The sequence below is a fragment of the Cavia porcellus genome, unplaced genomic scaffold, assembly GCF_034190915.1.
Source record: "Cavia porcellus strain 051 isolate PalLab524CR breed Dunkin Hartley unplaced genomic scaffold, mCavPor4.1 scaffold_24, whole genome shotgun sequence".
Taxonomy (NCBI): domain Eukaryota; kingdom Metazoa; phylum Chordata; class Mammalia; order Rodentia; family Caviidae; genus Cavia; species Cavia porcellus.
This window is the reverse complement of record NW_026947507.1, coordinates 40,035,449-40,057,465: the sequence shown is the minus strand read 5'-3', so window position 1 is coordinate 40,057,465 and position 22,017 is coordinate 40,035,449. Positions and strand designations below refer to the sequence as shown.

The 22,017-nt window shown below is 47.8% G+C and overlaps 1 protein-coding gene across 1 annotated transcript in view; it reads right to left on the bottom strand.

Annotated features, from left to right (window-relative positions):
• Scara3 (scavenger receptor class A member 3) overlaps positions 1 to 22,017 on the bottom strand; it is a 34,445-nt gene that overhangs the window by 9,509 nt on the left and 2,919 nt on the right. The window contains exons 2-5 of the mRNA XM_003479679.5: positions 7,623 to 7,721; positions 6,335 to 6,454; positions 5,647 to 5,745; positions 3,734 to 4,777 (exon numbers count right to left, since the gene is read on the bottom strand). Coding sequence (XP_003479727.2) covers positions 3,734 to 4,777; positions 5,647 to 5,745; positions 6,335 to 6,454; positions 7,623 to 7,721 — 1,362 coding nt within the window. The remainder of the gene's footprint in view (positions 1 to 3,733; positions 4,778 to 5,646; positions 5,746 to 6,334; positions 6,455 to 7,622; positions 7,722 to 22,017) is intronic.

Here is a 22,017-nt window from a genome sequence, read left to right as displayed (position 1 = left end):
GCTCACGGGGGTTGGGTGGTCAATGGAAGTTTAGCTCTGTCTAAATCATAATGGTAACAGCAGATCCCTGAATCCATGCTGCGGTGATTTCTTCCCAGGTCCAGGACACACTACTGGCTTCACTCAGCAGGAGGCAGAGTCCTCCTGTTGGCTCCCTGATGCAGGAGTGAGGGCTATTATACTGGGAAAGGTCAAGTGGCATCCCCAAGAGTTTAAGTACCAGCTATTTACCTCAGAAAATACAAAACAAAGCAAAGCAAGTGCTTGAGGGGACTGTAGAGATTAAAGCCACCATCAAGGACCTTAAAGAAGCAGAGGTGACACCCCACCCCACCCCATTCACCTCTCTTATTGTTCATGAGCCCACTAGCTGATGATATGGGTGGCCGAGGAAAGAGGCTGACTGCTACCACCGAGTGGATCATTCTATCCACTCGGTGGACATCCCACCCCATTCACCTCTCTTATTTGGCCTGTACAGAAGATAGGTCGATCTTGGCAGTGGGTTTCTATCAGCTTTATCTCTTGTATTTTTTATTTTGAGACAGGCTCTCAGAATATAAGGTTACTATAAGTTCAAGCAGGTGGGGGCCCTGGTTACAGCTGTTGAATCATTGTTTAGGCAAGTTAAAACATCTGCTGGAATCTGGTATGCAGCTATTGGTCTGGAAAATGTTTTTATTTTTGTCCAAACCTGTCTACAGAGACCACTTCCAGTTGGCCAGGTGGAAATGTACCTTCTCTGTCCTTCCTCAGGGGGATGGCGGCTCTCCAGCTATTTTAACTTACAATCTTTATCTTCTTACAAGGTATCCATTATGTCGATGACCATAATGCTGACCAGACCTAATAAGTGAGAGGCAGCAACCTATCCTAGACTTATTGTTTAGGTCATTTATGTGTCAGAGGGTGGAAAATAAATCTGATGGAAACTCAGAGCCCTTCTACGCCAGTGGGATTTGTAGAGATCCAGTGACATGACATGTCGAGATATCCCTTCTAGAGCAAATGCGTCTGGCCACTCCTATAACCTTGGTCAGTGCACCTGGTCGTTCATTTTGCACGGGAGGAGTGGCCAGGTGTGCATTTACACTCTGATCCATGGGCTTTGGTTAATAATTAGGCTGCATGGGCAGGGACTTGGAAAGAACATGATTAGGCAATTGGTGACAAGGAAATTGGGGGAAAAGGTACGTGAATACTTCTCTTTGAATGGGGGAAAAAATCGAAAGTTGTTTGTATCCCTTATCAGTGCTCACCAAAGAGAGACCTCAGCAGAGGAGAATTTTAGTAATGGAGTGGGCAGAATGATTCACTCGGTGGGTAGCAGTCAGCCTCTTTCCTCAGCCACCCATATCATCAGCTAGTGGGCTCATGAACAAAGTGGATGTAATGGCTGGGGCAGAGGTTATGCATGAGCTCAGCAACATGGACTTTCACTCCCCAATAGGTGTGGCCACAGCTACTGTCCAAGGAGCCAGGAGCAGAGATAATTCTGAGCCCCTGGTATGGTATCATTTCCCAGCGTGATCAGCCACCTACATGGCCAGTGATTACACTGGACCACTTTCATTATGGAAGGGCAACATTTTCTTCTAACTGGACTAAATGCTTATTCTGGATATGGATTTTCCTTCCTTGCATGCAATGCCTCAGTTAAAACTGCTACCCACAGACTTACACAGCTCCTCACTCCACCATCACAGTGTTCACACAGCACTACTCTGGACAAGGAATTTCCTTGACAGTAAATGAATAGTGGACTCAGGCTCAGAGTTCACCAGTCTTACCATGGCTCTCATCATCCCGAAGTAAATGACTTGCTGGAACAAGAAAACTGCCTGTTGGAGACTCAGACACAGCACCAGCTCGGTGCCCACACCTTGCAGACACAGGGCAAGGTTCTCCAGAGGGCTGGACATGCTCTGAGTAGCATCCAGTATATGGCACAGCTTCTCTTACAGCCAGGATTCATAGGTCCAGGAATCCAGGGAGGTAATGTGAGTGGTACCACTTACTACTCTACCTAGTGCCCCACTGGTAAAATCATTGCTGCCTGTTCCTGCTTGTGTTCTGCTGAGTTAGAAGTCCCAGTTCAACAAGAGGAGCATTTCCACTGGGAGACATAATGATGAACACATGACATAGGATGTGAAGGCTGCTACCGACCTACTTTGGGCTCTTCATGACTGAATCAGCAGGAAAAGAGAGAGCACTGTGCCAACTTGAGGGATTGATCTTAAATACAAAGGAGAAGTTGCACTACTACCCCACAATGGAAGTAGGGAAACGTATGCTTGAAGTGCAAGAGACACCCTCGGTATCCTATACTATTACCATGCCCGGTGGTCAAGGTCACAGAAAACTTCAACTGTGCAACCCAGTCATGGAGACTAATGGCCCAGAACCTTCAGAAAAGAAGGTCTGGATCATGCTGCCAGGTAAAGAACCACAACTTGCTGGGGTGCTTGCTGAGACCAATGAGAATTTGGAATGAGAAGTGGAAGAGGGTAGTTATAAATACTCACTATGACCGCGTGAAGAGTTACAGAAATAAGGACTTTGTCGTGAGTACCTCCCCCTCATTCTGTTGTGAATATCTTTGTATGTGTGCGTCTAGCGAACAACTTGATTTCCTCTCTCTTACTTCCTTATCTTGTATTCTTTAAAACATAAACTGTGTTGGTTTCATATGGTACATTTAAGCATTGGTAATTTACATAATAGAATTTGAGTTCTGGGGGTTAAGAAGAATAAGACTCACTCAAGGACTTTCGCTCTTCTTCTGGGGAAATGACAAGTGTATTTTTGGTGTACACAGGACAGTTACGTTATGTTAGGCAGAACCATGACCTTGTTATTATCTTTATTTTGGAGATTAAGTGTGGTGGTCTTTGGAAATGTGCATGGTTGCCAACTTAACAAGGAATGGACTTGCGGTGACTAATTTTACTGTCAGTTTGACCAGGCCTTGGGTGCCCAGTCAAACATTCATCTGGCTGTGTTGGTGACGGTCACCTTAGATACGAATGACATTTAAATTGCTAGACTAAGAAAAGCAGGTTGCCCTTCCTAATGTGGGTGGACCTCATCCAAGCAGTAGAGGGCCTGAATAACTAGACCTTCCCTGAGCCAGAGAACTCTTCTTGTCTGATGGCCTTCCAGCTGGGTCATTGGCTCTGCTGATTCTGGACTAGTCAGCTGTCACATGCATATAAGCCAATTCTCTATCTATCTGTCTGTCTGTCTGTCTGTCTGTCTATCTATCTGTCTATCTATCTATCTATCTATCTATCTATCTATCTATCTATCTATCAGTCATTGATTCTGGTTCTTGGAGAACTCTGACCCAAAAGTGGGCATGTGGAGAATAGTTCATCAGACTGATAGCTCTGGGAAGGGCAGGTAGCTGAACAGGCAGATGAGAACATTAATAAAGGGATGGGAAAGGAAAAATACAAGCATAGGTAGTTTCCCAAACAGAAATTCTTCCTATTTCCCTGTGCGGACCCAGTTGAATGAATACATATATAAAATCCAGATGTGTACAGTAGGCTGCATTAGAAGCCATACTTCCCTTACAAAAGAGGTTTGCGAGGACACCTTAAAGCTACCCATTGTTCTGGACATTTGCTACAGGACTGTTAGCACTAAAATCTGATGCTTCTGCCTCTGAGAAGATCACCAAGGCCTTTGGAAGTTTGGGCGCGATCCTGCCCAGCCCCTCTCTTACCTCGCAGGATGGTGACATTGCGAAGGATTGCTCCGTGCTGCGTGTCCACAGCCTTCATCTCCTCCACGATCATGGAGAGGTTACGGACATTGAAGTCCAGCCGGGCGCTGAGCAGGCCGAAGCGCTCCCGGAGCAGGTCGGTGGTGCCCAGCATGAGGGAGACGGACTTGTTCAGGTAGTAGAGCTCCTCTGCGTGGGTGTGGAAGCCCAGCGTGCAGGACAGCCGCACGTCATCCAGGTACTTGAGCATGCTGTGCACATGGCTGTCAGTGGCATTGATGTTGGTGAAGATGGTGCTGATTTCGATCTCATGAGAAGCCATGCGTCCTTCCAGCGACTCGAACCTCTCCACCGTGCGGTTCTGGGCATAGCGGGTATGGTACTGGAGATCATGCATGTTCTCCTCGTGGTCGTCCAGGAAGGAGGAGATGTTATCCAGCTGCAGCTGCAAGCCCATCACCTGTAGCACCAAGTCATGCATGCTCTCGGAATTCTGGCTGATGCGCTGCGAGGACACCCCCAGGGTGGCCTGAATATTCTTCACCATCTCCCCGGTCTTGGCAGAGGTGCTGCGCAGGCTGCCAAAGAGCCGGGTATAGTTCTGCCAGTCAGTGACCATCTTCTGCAGGGTGAGGGTCTCCTCGTCTGTCTTCCGCTGGATTCCATGGATCCACTCGGCAGTCTGCCCCACAGTGAAGTTGATCTGGTGTGTGGCGGCCTTGACATCATAGCACTCCTGTGTGAGGTCCTTCAGAGAGAGGTCCAGGCTGGTGGTCGTGGCCTGCCAGCCCCTCACCTGCGCCAGGAAGAGCCCCAGAGATTGGTTGATTTGGTGGATGGAGAAGGCGCAACTGCCCATCTCCTGCGAGATTTGATTGCTGGTGGTGGACAGCAGCTCATGGGCTTGAGAAGTCTGGTCTAACTGGGCCTCCTGGGCCAGAAGCATCTTCTGCAGCCCCTCCAGCTCCTCCTGCAGCTTCCTGATCTCTTGTCCCAGCTGCCCAGTCTCATGGCAGAAAGAGCAGTTGTTCAGGGCTTTCAGGTCTTTAGGAGAAAGGGACACATTTTGAATGGCTGATGATTACAGGAGAATGATACGTCTTTAAATTAAACATTTCAGAGTCCCCTGAATCGGCAAGTGACTTCCTGATCTTGTTTCATTTCCTGAGTCTTGCTGTGAAATCCTTTCCTAGAGAATCTTTGCAAAACATCTTTACTATATGATCTGAAAGTCAGGACTTAGAACATATTCTCCACCCCACCACTGCATTCTCAAGAATACATATTAATAGCTCTCCTGAGGTAGCTGAGAAGTTTCCATTTATATTTTGGAATTTCTGCAAATACATTCACATCTGTCATCATATCTGAGCTTCTCACGTTCCCCTTAGGGAAGGTGGTTCAGGGATTTTTGCCTTGTGACTCAAAAGGAACAAGGCACAGAGAAGCCGGCTTGCCAAATCATGCTTGCTAGTGAGAGGCAGACCTGGACTTTCTATTTGCATCAGACCAAATCACTTGTAATCCCATCTATTGAGGCTTCTCCTACTTCATCCCTTTCTAGAATGTTTCTGGTAAAAAAGCAGGGGGTAAAAAGCATCACAAATTGAGTAAAGGGCTGATGCAGCAGGAGGCTTTTGGAAAGTCTTAAAACTCATTTCACTCATGAGAACATTTTGGAAACAGAGTATTCTTTCTTCTCTGCCAATAGACTCTGGCTAGATATCTGCTCCACACAGAAACCCCTGCTTGGGACCTAAGTGTCCACCAGGGCCTCTTTGAATGGACAGTGCTCACTGGAGAGGGAAACAGGGACCACAGCTGTCCTTGTCTTGGTCTGGTGAAGCCCCTCTGCTCTGGTACCATGCACTGGGGTGCCCTGCCCCACCCACACTTGGACAGTAGATGCTTACCAAGTCCTTGAAGATTTTCTTGCATTGACACAAGCTTCTTGTTATAAATGGACTGGGCCAAGGAGATGTCTTCAGAGAGAGAATCTACCTTCCTAAAAACTGCAGGGAGAAATGAGAACTGGGTCGGGGTCTTCGTTCAGAGAAACAGGTCTCTAATACGCATGTTATGAGAAAGCAGCAGTCTGCAGCCAAAGCCCAAACCCTTCTCCTCAGAAGCTTACCAGGGGCTGGGGATTTAGCTCAGTGGCATAAGCCACCTGGCTTACAAGCAGGCAGTCGTGAGTTCGATCCCCGGTACCGATAAAAAGGAAAAAGACAAAAAAAAAAAAAAAAAAAAGAAGCTTACCAAAGCCCTGGGTGCACACAGGAGTCACCCACAGAGTTGGAGGACTGTGCATTAGTTCCTTTGCCCAAGTGGGACTCAGACATCAGTATTTCCCAAGTTATCAAGGGATTCTTATTTGGAACTGAAGCTGAGGACCACCAATTGCCTCCTATTGTCTCATTTTACCTGTGGGGCTCAGGAGCCCCAGTGGAAGAAATTTGGAACCAGTCTTCCCAGTGTGAATTAGTCATTAAGATTTCTAGTGGAAAAGATGCTGGTCCCAGGTTCTGGGTACAAGGAGTTTGGGGGCGGGGCCCAGAAGACATCCCTCTGCAGCCTGGGCTGGAGGAACCCTGGACTCACCCAGAGAGGCCAGCACGGCCACGGCCACCAGGAGCAGAGCCAGGAAGAGGTACAAAATCCGTACTGATGTGTGCAGAGACAGGTTCTTCTGGCAGCGGCTGCAGCGGGGTCCTGGCTGGCCTGTGGGGGACAGGAAGAGGGCAGAGGTAAAGGCTGAGCTGAAAAGTCAGGGTCATCACTAGGCTCATTCCAGGAGTTCTCCACCTTCATTCTCTACCCATCCTACCCTTCTGTAAAGAGGTGCCAACTGCTAGCTGGGTGCGGTGGTACACACCTGTGATCCCAGCATTCTGGAAGGCTGAGGCAGGATTGCAAGCCAACCCTGGACAATTTAACAAACTTATACAGACCCTATTTTCAAAACAAAACAAAACAAAACAAGGTCTGGGGGTATAGTTCAGTGGAAAGGCGCTAGGTTCAATTTCCAGTACTGCAAAAACAAAAACAAAAACATCCACCAAAAGCTTTCTCGCTCATCACCATGGTAATTCTCACCATTTTTTCCCAGGTGAGGAGATTACTCTTCTCTGCAGCGGCCCCCACTGATGACACACAACACGGCAGCCTCATTGGGTGACTAGCTGGTTCTGATTCACCCCGAGCTTTCTAGATTTTAGCACCAAAAATCTCTTATCCTGGGGACTTCTCAGTAAGAGCAAAGCAGGGTGGTTTGCAGAGACTCATTGTTAAAAGTAAAAGTCCTTCACCCTGAGGAATCCCCTTCAGGTAAACTAGAAGTTGGCCATCAGTCCCTGAACTGGGTAGGTGATATTTTCCTGGAAATGAGGCACAAGTTTACAGTCCAGCAGTCGGGCCACCAGCATGGAGGGAGGAAGGAGCCGCTATTCCTGGAAACTCTGGCAGGTGACCAGTGGCCAACGAGAAGGCAGTGGTGGTCATGGCTGTGAAATTCCTTCTGTGAACTCGAACTCGACTGCCTGAGAGGAGCGCTAGAAACAACTGACAACCCTGGTGCCTGACTCACCCTCCAGACCAAAGTAAGGGGTGGCTGGAAGACAGGCCCTGGAGCACAGAGAGCTTGGCTGGGGGAGAGGGCAGAGGTTCCTCTGGATTGCCCTACAGACAGGTAGCGTTTCTGTCAAAAGGCTGGCATGAGCCATACTGAACTGCCCAGGGTCACGTAGCTCTGTCCTTCCCTCTCCAGGAGTTGATAGGAAATGAGAGCCTGGAGTCTGAAGCCACATGGTGAGAAGTCTCTACCCAGCCTCGAGTGGGCAGGGAGCTCTCAAGCCCAGAGAGGAGGCCGGGGTGGCCTTGGTGTCCTTACCCGCCTGTGTGCCTGGGAAGGATGGCATGTCCTCGTCTTCGCCGGCCAGATCCTCTTCGGTAACGCACAGTGCATCCCTGTCACTACCAGCCGACCTCACTGCAATGGAGCAAGTGCCATCAGCCCCAGGCTGGACCCTCTCCAGCTGATCCACCAGGACCAGTCCCCACACCCTATGCTCACGCTGCCCTGGGGAATAAACCAGCCCGTCTGAGCTCCAGCTGTCCAAGCTGAGTAAAAGAGGGCATAGATGATACTCGAGGACTTCCCACCCCTCCGGTTTCATCTCTGCATCCTCAGCTGGGAAAGACACACAGGCCCACTCCACGAGCTACTCTATCTACATCTCTCTCAGGCCCCTGGGGGGTGGGTAAAGGAGATGAGAGCTGGTTGACTGAACTGGTTCAGTGTCCTCTCGTGCCCTGACACATGGTAACAGACGCAGGATTCTGCCAGGGCTGAGGCAGAATTGGGTCCAGCATGGTCCCCATCAAGACTCGGTATCCAGCCGGGGTGAAGTGTGAAGAGGGGGTGAGGTGGGATGGGATAAAGTAGGCACCAGGCTCTGCCTGCTGTATATATACCTCACTCCAGACCCAACGGGTGTCAGGGTGCCCAAGGGAATCCTGGGAGGAGGCCAGGGAGATGCTTCTTCCCTGCAGTGATGTGGTCCCTACGTAAGACGTTAGGTGACAGTGCCTTTCCTCATTCTCTTGTCTGTCCTTCCTAGACATCTCGGAGCTCCTTTTCCTGGTAGGCCTGGCCTCTTAGGGACAGTGGAAAGGAAGGTGCCTAAGGTAGGGCAGAATAAACCAAATCCCAAAGGGGCGCCTGAGAAATGAGAGCTGACCTCTGACCTGAGCTCTCATTCTGGGCAGTGGGATGAAAGCTGATGACGAAACCTCAATTGCTTGGGAGAGGTCTATAGCAGACATTTGTCAAACTATGTGTCTGAATCTAGGGGTAATCAAAGGTCAGTGTATTTAATTAAATGGCAGTAAAAGGAAACATTTTGCACAGAATAAAATCTACCATACGCACAGTGAAAAATTAAATGACAAATGACAAACCAGAAAAAAATTACAACATATACTACAGACAAAAAACTACTATACCAAATTTACAAAGAGCTTTTAAAAGTCAAAGAAATAAAGAACTAAAAATGCTATAGAAAAGTTGGCCAAAGATCTTCACAATTTATGAACAAGTAGAGCTGGGTGTGGTGGCACATGCCTGTAATTTCAGCACTCTGGAGGCTGAGGCAGGAGGAATGTTGCAAGTTCAAGACCAGCCTGACCAATGAGATCGTGTCTCAAAACAAACAAACAAAAAGTATATGATTACCCTTAACAAATGAAAAAATGTTCAACTTTGCGGATATGATCAATGCAATCTGTCACAAGTGTCACACTGTGATGACACTTGTCACTCATCTGGATGGCAACAAGCAGATGCCTGACAATAAAACATTAGCAACGCAACACTGCTGGCTAGGCTGTTGGAAGTTGGGGGAAGGGCTGCAAACTGGCCATGGCTTTTGGAGAATTGGATACATGCATTTACTTTTGACCTTACAACTGTGCTTCTGTGAATTTACCCAGAATGTATACCTCTAAAACTCTCTTTCCCCCCAGAACAAGACCTAGCTAAAAAACCTAGCCTTGAAAACTAGAGATCAGAACACCAGCCCTAATCAGCTGATCTTGCCTCACCTGCCTTGTGGAATATTGAAGGCAGTGACTAACAGCGATTAAGTGATGCTGGAAGGTGAAGCCTGCTTGGAGAAAGTGAGTCACTGGGGACACAGCCTAGATGGGTCTGTCTCCCTCCCACCTTCCTTGATCTCTCTCAGCTTTCTGCCGCCATGCCATATGCAAGCCTCCTCTGCCATGCCACTCTGCCTTGGAGCCAGCCAGTGATGGACTCAAATCTCTCCAGACTGAGAGCCAAAATAAATCTCTCTTCTTTTAAGCTGTATGTGTTGCATATTGTGCTCCAGCAACAAGCAAGTAACTAAGAAAGATCAGGGAAGGCAGACGATGGACCTGGAACACTTCCTCCAAAGAAGTGCTAAAATAAAAACAAGAGAAAAGGAAGGAGTAAAGAAAGGAAGGGGGAAAAAAAAAAAAAAAAAAAAAAAAAAAAAAAAAAAAAGAAGGGGGAAAATGAAATACCACAAGGAACACCAAAACTAGTTGACAATGTCTCCACTGGCCAAACCTGGGACAATTTCAGTACTAAAATACTTAAATATATGTTCAGGTTTAGATCTAAAATGTTTCCCCAAAGTCTCCCATGTTCAGAGGTGGGACTTTCACACTGGATCATGATCACTAACCTCATCAATGAATTATTCCACTGATCAGGTCATAGCTGAAAGGGCTGTTAGGAGACAGGGCCCAGCTGGAGGAAGCAGGTCACTGAGGGGTATGTTAGAAGGGTGTGTCATGTCCCCAGCCCTTTCTTTCTCTCTCTGATTCCTAGCTGTGGCAAGGTGAGCAGTGTTCCTCTGCTGTGCCCTTCCACCATGCTGTTCCTCATTCAGAGCCAGATAACCATGGACCAAACCCTCTGAAGCTGTGAGCTTGATTGTGACCAATCAAGAGCTTCTTGTAAATTGTGTAGGTCAGCTATTTTGTCTTAGTAATGGAAAGGTAAGGAACACAGTATAATAACACAATTATAACTCTGAAAGTGGAAATTCATGAACCTACACTCAGAGACAGACAGGGAGAAGGGATAGCTCTTCCTTATAGCAGCACTGGAGTTCTAGTAACTCTGGGGTCAGCATGTTATGGTCATGGTAAAAACTAGGCCAGCAAGAATCATCAGTAGATTTTGTCTTTAAAGGTCATTAAAAGTCATTTTGATGAAGACACATGATTCTTTGTTAGTTGCAAGGGAGGGGGAAATTCAGTGCTGATCCACTGGGGAGATCAGAAAGCTCCTTGACAAAGTAACATTACCTAGGATGGATGTTTGGGCATCATGGAAAGCAGTTACCATCTCCTAAGTGCTTTGGCACCCAACAGTGTACAAGGAAGTGGGGAAAGCACAAGACCAGGATCATCCTATTTTTGAAAAGTCAGCTAGTCAAAACTGTCATATCCATCAAATAAAAAGTGAAGGAGACACGACAGTCAAATGCAGTACCTCACCACAAACAGGACCCTGTGCTGGAAGGAGGAAACTCTTAAGGGTTATTATGCAGTCAACCAACAAAACTGGAGCATGAACAGTTGATTAGACAAAGTACCAAAATAAATTCTAGAAATTTTTAGCTGCTTTCTGATTATATTCTATTCTTAGGAAATACATGTTTTAGAGATAAAGGATCATGATATATAATATTTGTAGTTATGCTTATATGCTTTAGAAAAAATTGTGTGCATATATATGTGCATATACATGCCTGTGTGTGCATGATAACACTTCAGTGTGTGTAATACTACAGTGAAAATCTTTACACATGAAATGTTATGCACACATGATTTTCTTCAATTTCTTAAAAATAAATATAATAGATTAGATTTTAAGATCATCTTAATGTTCTGCTTAATTAACAAGTTACCATTAAAAAAAGAACATAAATTATGCTTCAACCCACATAGCTTATATCAGTCCATCCTGATGAGTATTAACATAAAAATAAAATATAACATAAAAATAAATGCAATTTAAGTTAAACTCAAGAGATATCCACATTTTATCCCGTTCACTTGAAAATCATGCAAGGGCTGTGGGTATTGCTCAGTGGGAGTGTGTGTACTTGCATGTAGGAGGCCCTGGGCTCAATCCCTAGCACCAAAACTAAACCAAATCACAAAATAGCAGTAAAACATGGTTAGCGAAACTGTCTGGAGTCTTTGGAGAGATCAAGTTTCCTGGTCTGCTTCCAGAAGTTGGATCTTATTTCCCTGCCTCTTGCTCTATCCCTTTTTCCCCAAGAGTAGCTGAGAGGAGAGTCAAACTCTTTTCTTTTTTTGGTACCAGGAATCAAACACATGACCTTGGGCTTGCCAGTCAAGCACTTACGCTGCTGAGCTAAATCCACAACCTGAGTCAGAATCTTTACCAACAGAGAGGGCTAGGCATTGAGCTATCTATGGGAGGGTTGTGACCAATCAAGAGGGACTGGGGCCATCCCAGTGTGACAGCAGCCTGGGAGGCACCTCCTGGTACCACTCCTGGCCTCGGCTCCCCTCTCCCTACCCCCTCATGCATCCAAGACTCGATGTCCCTGATCCAGTCTCTGTATTTATTCCCCCATGTAGTTTTGACTCCTAATTTAATTCTATCTTGTGCTTCTTTTATTTGATCCTTAGGGATTCTCCTTATTTCATAATCAGTGCATTAAGCTTAATCAGTGCATTAAGTAGTGTGTTTGCCATTTATCTAATACCTAAAGGAGGCATCGCCATATGGGAAAGAGATCACAGTCCTGTAACCATGCTAGGGCAGCTGTGCTTGTAAACTGCTGGCAGATTGATGATGGGCTGGCAGTGTGAGCTGCAAGCCTTACCAGCCCTCACTAAATTGCTTACTTGCATAGCTGAAGAATATTTCTAGGTTGACAATACTAGAAACAGAAGCACTAAGTTTGCTTTTCTTTATTTCCATTTTTTAAAAAAATGTAATGAAGTATTAGGTGTTGCCTCAAAGGTTGTCTTTACAAAAATTCTATAAACTTCATAACTCTAAAGTATCCCTTTTATGGGCAAAAAGACTGAGGTCCAAAGAAGCTAGGCAGGCTGATTAATAGTGCACAGAGTGTAAGTGGGAAGGAAATCCATGGACCACCCTTGGAAACCTTTCCCAGCACAGCTACTGAGACTCAAGGTAAGGAGCAGATGTTCTCCAAAGTATGAGCATTCCCAACTCTACACCCACAGGTGAGTCAGTAGAAAGGAGGAGGGAAAGGTCGTGACCAGGTGTGCAGAACGTCAAGGGCACTGGCAATAACCAATGATCACCTTGAGTTGCACCCTGGGACTCTTCAGCACCTGCAACCTCATTCCCAGAATCCTGCACTGTAACCACTGTGGTCAGCCTGGAAGTCAAGATGCAGAGCCAGCAAGAACACTTGATGGGCAAAGGGCCACCCTGAATGGATGCTGTAGGGCAGGAACAGAGGAAGGCACCTGACTAAAGATGCCACAGTCACTGCTGTAAGGACCTTCGGCTTAGCCTCCAGGTCAGACTTCAGCCCTGCAGCCACATCTTCTTTGAGCCCCCAGCCTCTGCAAGTTCACAGCAGCCTGTGGTTCCTGTGCTCTGTGACTTATGTCTTTAAGGGCTGCAGAAACCTCTCCACATTTCTCTGGCTGTACAAGTGAGATTTGAGAAGAGGAATAGCCTGGGTCTTGTTCTCTGCTTTAACCAAAGTCCCCAGCATGGTGGCAGACACAGAGGAAGGAACAAACACAATTTTGAGCCAGTAGATGAATGATTCTGTATTCTGCCTGGAGCCTGGATTACACCTGTATTACACCTGGAGCCACTGGCAGCCTCTCAAGGGACCAAGGTCAAGGATCCTCACTTGGGAAGCACTCCCACTTCTGCTGTCCCATCAGACCCTTCCAACTAGCCTGTGGCAGAGACTGGGTGGGAAATGAGTCATCTGATTCGACGAGAGGAAACTGAGTTGGTGTGTGCATGCTTCTGTGCCTATGCCCACGATGAAGTCTTTAACGCCGGATTACACTTGTAGAGCAGCTAAGGGTAGAGCTCCTGAATCTTGGTTTTCTTCTCCCTAGCAGCAGTGCTTTTCCTGACAGCACTAGTGTGTCTGCGTGCTGAGTGCATGTGTGGGCGTGCAGCTAAGCCAGTAAGCAATTTAGTGAGGGCTGGTAAGGCTTGCAGCTCGCACTGCCAGCCCATCATCAGTCTGCCAGCAGTTTACAAGCACAGCTGCCCCGGCATGGTTATAGGGTTGTGATCTCTTTCCCATATGGCGATGCCTCCTCCGGAGAGGTGGGCTGGAATTCCTTGGAGCCCTCCATGCCGGTCTGATTGAAGCCTGCCTGGGCCTCTTCTGGCACTGAAACAAGAGGCTGGGACCTCCAAGGTCCCCCAGCCTCGTTTCTCTCCGGGCTTGATGGTGCTGCTCTGCCCTCCCTGGTGACTGGCCTCTCCCTGTTCCAGCTCCAGGGCCAATTTCATCACCTCCCTGTTTACAGTCTTTGCAGGGACTCTGGGATGACTTAATTCAAGCAAGGCTGACACCAGCCTTCAGCAAGCACCTCCCCCAGCCCTGGACCTCTCAGAATGAGAGCCCCTTAAACCACCTATTGTTAGCAAGTAGGAATTAATGATGACTGCTTGCCAGTACTGTGAAGAGTGGCCCAAGGGACAGGAAGTGACACCTGCCAGCTCTGGAGCTCAGCTCTTTCCAGATGAGGGGCTCATGAGTATCTGGCCATCATTCTCGCACCAACAGCCTTTCCCTGTCCCCAAAGACAGCATCCCCACTTCATAATCCCGGACTTCCTGCTCTCCAGCACAGAGCCCCAGACATCAGGGAGTCCCAATTCACCTATGTCTGGAATGCTGCAGCTATTTGCTACTTGAGCTTCGTTCCTGTTAATGAGAACATAATTCAAAGCATTTGTGAGGCTGGACCCTTTGCAAACACAAACTCAGCGTACTCACATTACACCAAGATTGTTCCGGTCAGAGAACGGATAAACATGCAGACACAAAAATGGGAAAAGCTTGGCAGAAGACAGGGTTGTGATTTACTAGGGGCTGATTGAATGGACAGGGATCTGGACACCTCCCTGGCATTGGACCACGCAGGGTCACCTGAGGCAGGATAACTTCTTACCCTGCCCTGTGCCTATTCCTGTGCCTTTGATGTTGCTGATCTCAGAAGTGACTGCAGAGGTGGAGAACAACAGGCTGATTGAGTAGGAGGGGAGTTCCAGACCCCACTTTTGTCATGGTACAGAGGCTCAGGGACAGTAAGTGACCCAGTAGCTGGTTAATGGTGCTTAGATGTTCAGGAACCCGGAGTGAGACCCAACTATGCATGTGGGGTGTCTGCAGAGTCACACACCCTCAGGAAGGCCACAGAGCTGGGACAAGACATGCCCTTCTCAGCCTGGCATTGTTTATGCACCACAACCCCCACCCCCAGTCTGCTGCCTTCCTGAGGTTGGGTAACCCTCTCCCAAACCCCTCTCAGCACTGAGGGTGTTCAGTGCAGTGCTTCACTGATCCTTTAAGGCCTGTAACCTTTGTTAATTGTTACCCTCTGCCCTTGCAGTTGTGAGCTCATTTTTACTAAAAAATGAAGATCAACTGCTTAAAATATGGTTTAAATTCAATTTATTTTTAGAGTTGTCTAGGGAGTGTGGATACCTGGAGTTTGCAAAGGTTTAAAGATGTAGACACACAATACGCCCACAGAGGCCTGAGGCTTTAACCAGCTGTCAAGGAACGAATAGAATAGTGGGGGGCAAGGCAAGACTGAGGGCTCTGCTTCCTTCTCCTCTGTGGTGCTAGAGCAAAGGCTATGATGGTCCTGTCCTCAAGATAGAGTATGTAGGTGTTGTCTGGGCATAGGGGGTTATTTTTTCCCATCCTGGTTCCAGTTAATCACTTAGAATACTGCCTGTAATCCTGCAGCTTCCTGAGAAGAGGCTCTCTCTGGCTGTTGGTTACGCTGCACATAAACACACACAAAATTCACAACTTGGAAGATACCCAAAGCCGGGGAGCACCTGAGTGAGACACATGCATGTGGCTGGGTATCTTGATGGCAGAGGAGAACCCAGAGTCAAATAGATGCAGGTGTCCCAAGACCACAAGGAGGTAGAAGGGCCCCTGTGGCAGATGTAGGCATACACACTCTCATTTTCCTCCTGGTTCTTGTTTTGTTGATTTCAGGAGCTAGGGCAGAAGGGAGTGGCTTGGGTGATGACACTGGAGAAGACAAGCGATGATCAAACAATATATGTAGTAAAAGACATATTGCTGTGAATTTGAATACTCCCCCTTACATGAACACACTTGTCCCGTCATTCTGGCCACTTTCTTGAAGCAGCTCTGGAAGTCCTCTTTCGTGAGGGTCTTTACATGCTGTGATTAAAGATACAGTGAATGCTGCTCTTAGGTGCTGTCCAAGGACAAGAGGCCCTCAAAAGCATCTTGGAACTCACCTTATTCCCTGGATCTGGCTCTCCTCTGAAGTCGAAGTCAAGACTATGAAGGGTTGGTGTTTTTAATCTATTCAGGGCATCACGGCAGCATGAACACACCAATGAAGACCCTCACAAAAGAGCACAGAACTGCCTCAGAAAGTGGCAAGCATGAAGTGTGTGTCTGAAGTGAGAGGGAGGATTCTGAGAGGGGTTAATGACAATGTGTACTTTATTGCCATAAATATTTTTTAAAAACTCAAACATTTACTGTATTGCATTTTTCAAACATATAAACTTTCATGAGCCCCTCTGTGGGACACAGCTGGAATGGAATGCTTCTCTGGGAATCACGAAGGAACCCACCTCTAAGACTCTAAACCGGGCTTGAGGCCATAAGAGACCCCAGCTGTGACATGGGAGGGGTTCAGTCCCTGTCACAGGGAAACCAGCCCCATAGATTTCCTAGAGACAGTGCTGCCAGGCTCCGTCTTCATGTGGCTATCATTGCTCAAATTGCAGGCAGTGTATTTAGGGGAAAAAAAGCCTTTAAAGGCTGATGTTGCAAGCCCAGATCCATAACAGAGTGGTAGCCAAAGGAGCCCTGAAAGGGCTTCTGTTCCTCCTAAATCTGAGGTCGTAATACCCAACTCATAATCCTCCACTCCAACATGGGAGGACAGCCGCAGTGCAGGAATTGCTTGTTTTTTTAAACCTTTGCTTCCCAGAGTCATGTAAAAAGTTTTCCTGAAAGTACATATCCTGGGTCAGGGCTCTGGTGGCCACTGACTCTCTTGGGTTGATGTGTCTTTTGTTTTTCAGTCCTAGGGATTAAACCTAAGGCCTCTGTACTAAGCTGCATCCTCAGCCCTCTTTAGTTTATTTTTTGAAATAGGGAATCTCTAAATAAGTTGTCCCTGTTGAGCTCAAACTTATGGTCTCCCTCCTTCCACCTATCAAAACGCTCAGCTTGTAGAGAAACACCACCACACCCCAGTCCTCGGGGTTGATCTTGGGTCACGTTGGCTGCTATGGGGTGGCAAATGGACCAGACCCTCAAAAATGCTGTCTTTCATTCAACTGACCAAAAGTGTGCAGCTGATTCCCTCTTTCAACTTTCCGGGGCTGCTTTCTTCCGCTGGTGTTGGGGAGAGAGAGATTCGAGGAACGGAATAAAAGGTCTTTCTGTGGGCACTTCAAGAAACATATTTTGATGATTATCTTCAGCAGAGTTCACATAGCGAGTTTCAAAACTGCCAATTGGGTCAGGGAAAATAAAGATTTTGGAATCTTCTCAGGAGCCAATGCTATATTTAAAGTTGCAAAGAGCTGTAGTTTAAGGTTGCAGATCCTGTAATTAAGGCTGCAAAATTGTTTTCATTAGTCCCCTCCCGCCACTGCCCCTTCTGCGGGCATCCTTGGTGGCTTCATCTGTACCCCAGTGGGAATCCACCCACCCCTCTCCACTCCAGAGAGGCTGAGGCTCCACTTGAATTCTCCGGCGTGGCGGGCGAGTTGTGACCCACACCCTCTGTGGTCCTGCCCTTTCTTTCCTCTCCTGCTCACCTCCTTTTGGCTCCCCATTCCTAGGCTCCTTCTTCCTTCCTAAAACCCACAACTGCTACCTGGGACAGGGGCTTCCTCTCCTGGGTCCTCCTCTGAATTCTCTGTCACCTTCCCCTGTGTGCTTGGTTAAGTGCAGAGGTTGGTAGGAGTGTCGTCCCCTCTATTCTAAACCCTTCTTATCCTAAATGACTTTCCTTTCTTTTGATGTCTTTGGACTTTTTTTTGTTTGTTTTTCACTTGCATATTTAGGCTGTACAAGCTTTCATCAGATTTGATCACCTGCTGTACACAGACTTGGGATTAGATTCAGAGCCTTCTCACTGCGCTAGATTCCCAGCAGCCCCCTCCCCTCTCTGAAATTTTTGGGACAGGGTCTTGCCAGGTCACTAAATTGCCCCAAATGGGCCTGAATTTGTAATCCTCCTGCCTTCACCTCTCAGAGTACTGGGATGACAGATACACACTCTTACCCTCACCCTGGCCTTGCTTTTAAGTGCCAGGAACAAGCCCAGGCCACTGGGAAACCCCCATGTGTCGACCCCATTTGCCAGCAGCACCTCAAAGGATGGGATCACTTCTGCTTCAGGGCTTGGACATTTCACTCCACACAAACTGCGAATCTGAGCACATCCATACTAGTGGGACCAGCCTCTTTTCTGCTCTCAGGAACCCTATAAATTTAGTGGGATGGGACTGGGGCAGCTGCCAGTTTGATGGCCTCTGTTGTCCCTTCTGGTCCCTCGAATTCTATGAGCCCTGCTTCTTACCATTTGAGGTCTGTGCAGGCTGTCCTGGGTCTCCCTTCTTGTTCAGAGCCTCCTAGTCCCCGTGTATAAGGTAGGGGGCTACCCCTCCACTTCCCAGGGCCCCTGTGAAAATCCAGCACACTGTAAATGCGTAAGGGCATAAGTGGCTTTCAGTAAGGTCACTTTCCTTTTCTACTCCAGTCACTGCTGTCATCTGCCCCCACCCTATCACTCTCCACACGGCCTCCAAGATACCCATTTTTCAAGATACATCCTGTGGAACATGAATTCTAAAATATTCTTTGGTCAAGTGAGTTGCAAAAATGCTGCATACTCAATCGCTGTCACTGAGAGTCACACTGTCAGAGCAAATTCTGGAAAGGCCTGCAAAAAAAGCCCATTTAAATTATACCTGTTCTCAGACTCATTTGGGCCTCCAGCTTCCTGTCAGCCTTGAACAACGACACTCCTACCAACCCCATGGAACTAAGGTTCAGAGGCACACATCCTTGGGATGACCCAGTCCTGGATAATGACAGCGCAGGATTATGTCTTCTTTTTGGCTCCTTGACCCAGGATCAGCAGGTCTCATCTCCACGTTGGCTGGAGCTCAGTCCGGCCTCTCTGGAGCTCACAGCTCTTCCACCTGCACTGTCTCCAGCTCCTGTCTTTGTGCTACTAGGCAGGCTCAGCCTCCCTACTCCTGACGGGGAGCTAGTCGGTGTTCAGCCTGCTGTTCAGCTCTGCAGCATGGGAGTGTGTTAGAGAATGGTACAGACCAGGCTCCGAGCAAATCCTGCCCTTTGGATCTTCACTTCTGACTCCTGAGTTTTTTCCCCCCTCAGCCCACCCACCCTCCAAAGGTGAGCTCACTTCCTCCTGCTCTGAAAAGATCAAGACCATGAAGTCTCAACTCCTGTGACTTCCATGACCTCTCTGGAGATGGCTACACCTCATGCCCAGGACTGGGCAGGGATGCAAGAAGAGACCCTTGCACACATTTGGAGCAGCCAGCATTTCAAAGAGAATACCCTTTGACTCCTGAAACCCTTCTAGAAACTTTTCCTAAGAGGATAACTATACACTAGGCAAAGACATAGGCATGTTAGAGATGATCACTGCATGCTGTGATAAGCCTGTGGGAATACATGATTAGCTGCAATGTCCATCAATAGAGAATTGGTTAAATAAAAACTACAGAATGCTATGCAACCTTCTAAAAAATATTGTAAATCTATATTTATTGTCTGAGAAATGCCTATGTTTTTTGTCAATTAAAAAAAATTCCTTTAGTGTTGGGGATTGAACCCAGAGTCTTGTACAAGCAAAGGATATACTCCACCACTGAGCTCCATGCAGGTGCTTTTATTTAATTATTCAATATGTATAGCAGAATAAGATGGGTAAGATCACCTAGCCTGTGTGGAAAGGTTCGTGTGTAAACGTACGCACTACGATTGCTGGAAGAATCTCCGTCTACATCTTGCCACTTATTCCTGAGTAGATGCACATATGCATGCTATATTTTTTCTCTTTTCTGAATTCCTAAATTTTCCAGAAATAATATGTGTCATACACAGATTAGATGCAGCTAGGAATGTAAAAGTCTATGCCTGTCCATTTCCCTCTTTGTTAGGTCCCAGCACAGACACTCCCGACCCCCAAGGTAAATCTCCACTCCCTTCCTCCTTCACTGCCACAGCCTGCCCTTTTCCTTCTTTACTGTCCCTTTGCCTTCACATCACACGTGCTACCCTGACCTTGCAGATCCCTTCTCCCTGACCTCCCTTCTCCCTCCACCAACTCCCATTTCTCAGCAGCTTCTCAGTCCAGTGGTGTCCAGATCTTTACCTCAGCCTCTGTCTTTACCCTCCCCTTTGCAGACTGGCTCTTTTTTTCCCTGAGCAGCTAATTCAGGCTGTCCGGGGACCAGCTGTCAATGTATGGGCCATTTCCTGCGTCCTGGAACTCTGCTCACCTTCCCTGACACGGGCCTTCTAGCTCTCCGCCAGCGTCGGTGACCACTCCTCTTGGCTCCTTCACGAGCTCATTTTCTTCCTCCCACTCCTTAGAAGCAGAGAGCTCCCAAGGTAGGCTAAAGTCCACAAAGGATGTCTTGAAGGAGCAGCATCCAATAGACTGTCTCCTGATGTACTCTTCCCGGACTCTCCAAGGCTGACAAGACGCAGCCAGAAGTCTTTTAGGTGGCACTTAAGGCCACCTCTGTTGCTGTCTCTACTCCAGGCAAATCTCTCCTGCCATCATCACTAAACACATTTTCTCCAGGACCTCAAGTCTGGCTATCACCAACACTTCTTCCTGTCTCTCCTGCCTGGCCTGACTCTACTCCCCCCACTCTGCAGCTCCTTCCTGCAGTCTTTCTGAAATCCTCCCTGGCCATCTGGGGACTCTACTGAATGCAGTGCCCAGGCCACTGATTGTCTTTTTGTTCTAGCCATCTTGATTATTCAGTTCTCTTCTTAGGTGTGCTTGTCTCATCTCTGCTCTGCAGGCAGGAAGTTTCCTTTCCAGCTGGCATGCCTACTCCCCCAAAACAGGTAACCCATGCAGCATGTTGGCTGGCTGAAAATCATGCAGACACCCCAGCTAACTTTCCAGCTCGGATGCAGCTGGAGGTTGAGGAGTCTCCTCTAACCCATGAAGGAGGTACCTGCACGATTCCAGCTAGAGAGGTTGAGGATGCAACTGGAAATTTGGGTCAGAAGCTCAGCCTATCCCCACATGCCCAATGGGCGAGACTGGAGAGACTTCCCAGAGACAGAGTCTAGTAAGGACCTCAAAGTCCAGGAGCCATGCCATATCCAGAAGAGCTCCAAAAGAACCAGTACCACCCCATACTCTGCCCTTGGGAAATCCAGCATGACACCACTTACCATGCTTTGTCTCTTTCAAATAATTTGGGGCACAAATTTTAAGTATCCTGACACTTTCTTGGCAGTTAGACATCTGTAGATGTACAAATCCCAGCATCTGACAGTTGGTCAGTACATGTTAAACAGACTCAAATGCCTATGTCAGACTCGGAGACAGGATGCTTTGGCATGATCCCTGCCTAAAGCCCAGTGGGGAGCCCAGATGTGTACAATAAGTAAATGTCAGTGATCATCTTTAGAGGCCAGAGTAAAGATAGACACAGATCCCACTCTCATGGAGCTCATACCCTGCGACCACTGGGGTGAGTCAGTCTGCTTGGAGAAGGGGACAGAGGTCCAGAGTCCAGTATTATCCTAGGAAGGAAGCTGAAGATGGGATAGGACCAGGCTGACCTCAGGACTCCAGGGATCCCTGCACACACACACACATACACACACACACACACACACACACACACACACTCACACACTAACCAAGCATAGGTAGAGCATATACGAGTGGCACAGTCTGTTGCCCTGGGTGTCAGCTGTCATGCCCAGAACAGCTGTTGTCCATGGAAACTGCTAATCTATCTACCAACGCTTAGTGTGAAGTAGAACCCTTTTCCTGTCTCACGAATTAGCCTAGGATAGGAGTCTTCCGCTACTAAATTATCCCAGCTGGATGGCAGGGTGACCATTTGGGTGGTGGGGGAATGACTAAGGGTTTGGAGCTGATCTCCAACATCCTAATCCATCAGTGCCCTGAGCTGGGCCATGTGCAATGCCAGCTCCTTGTCTTGCAGCCCTGGTTCCCTGAAGAATAGAGGAATAGAGGAACAGACTGTTCACCCTTGAGTGGGTGGAGACGTCTCTGGGATGCCAGACTGGACTTTCACAGACCCCTTCTCTCCTTGCTTGTACTCTGCCATGCAGTGTGGGCACTGTTCCTCTCTCGCCTGGCATGACTGTGTCACCGCAGAGCACACATCCCCTGGGGCTAAGGCCCATAATAACCCTGCTTCCCACCATCCTTCTGTCCCCAAGTGGTGCAGGCACCCAGAGCTCC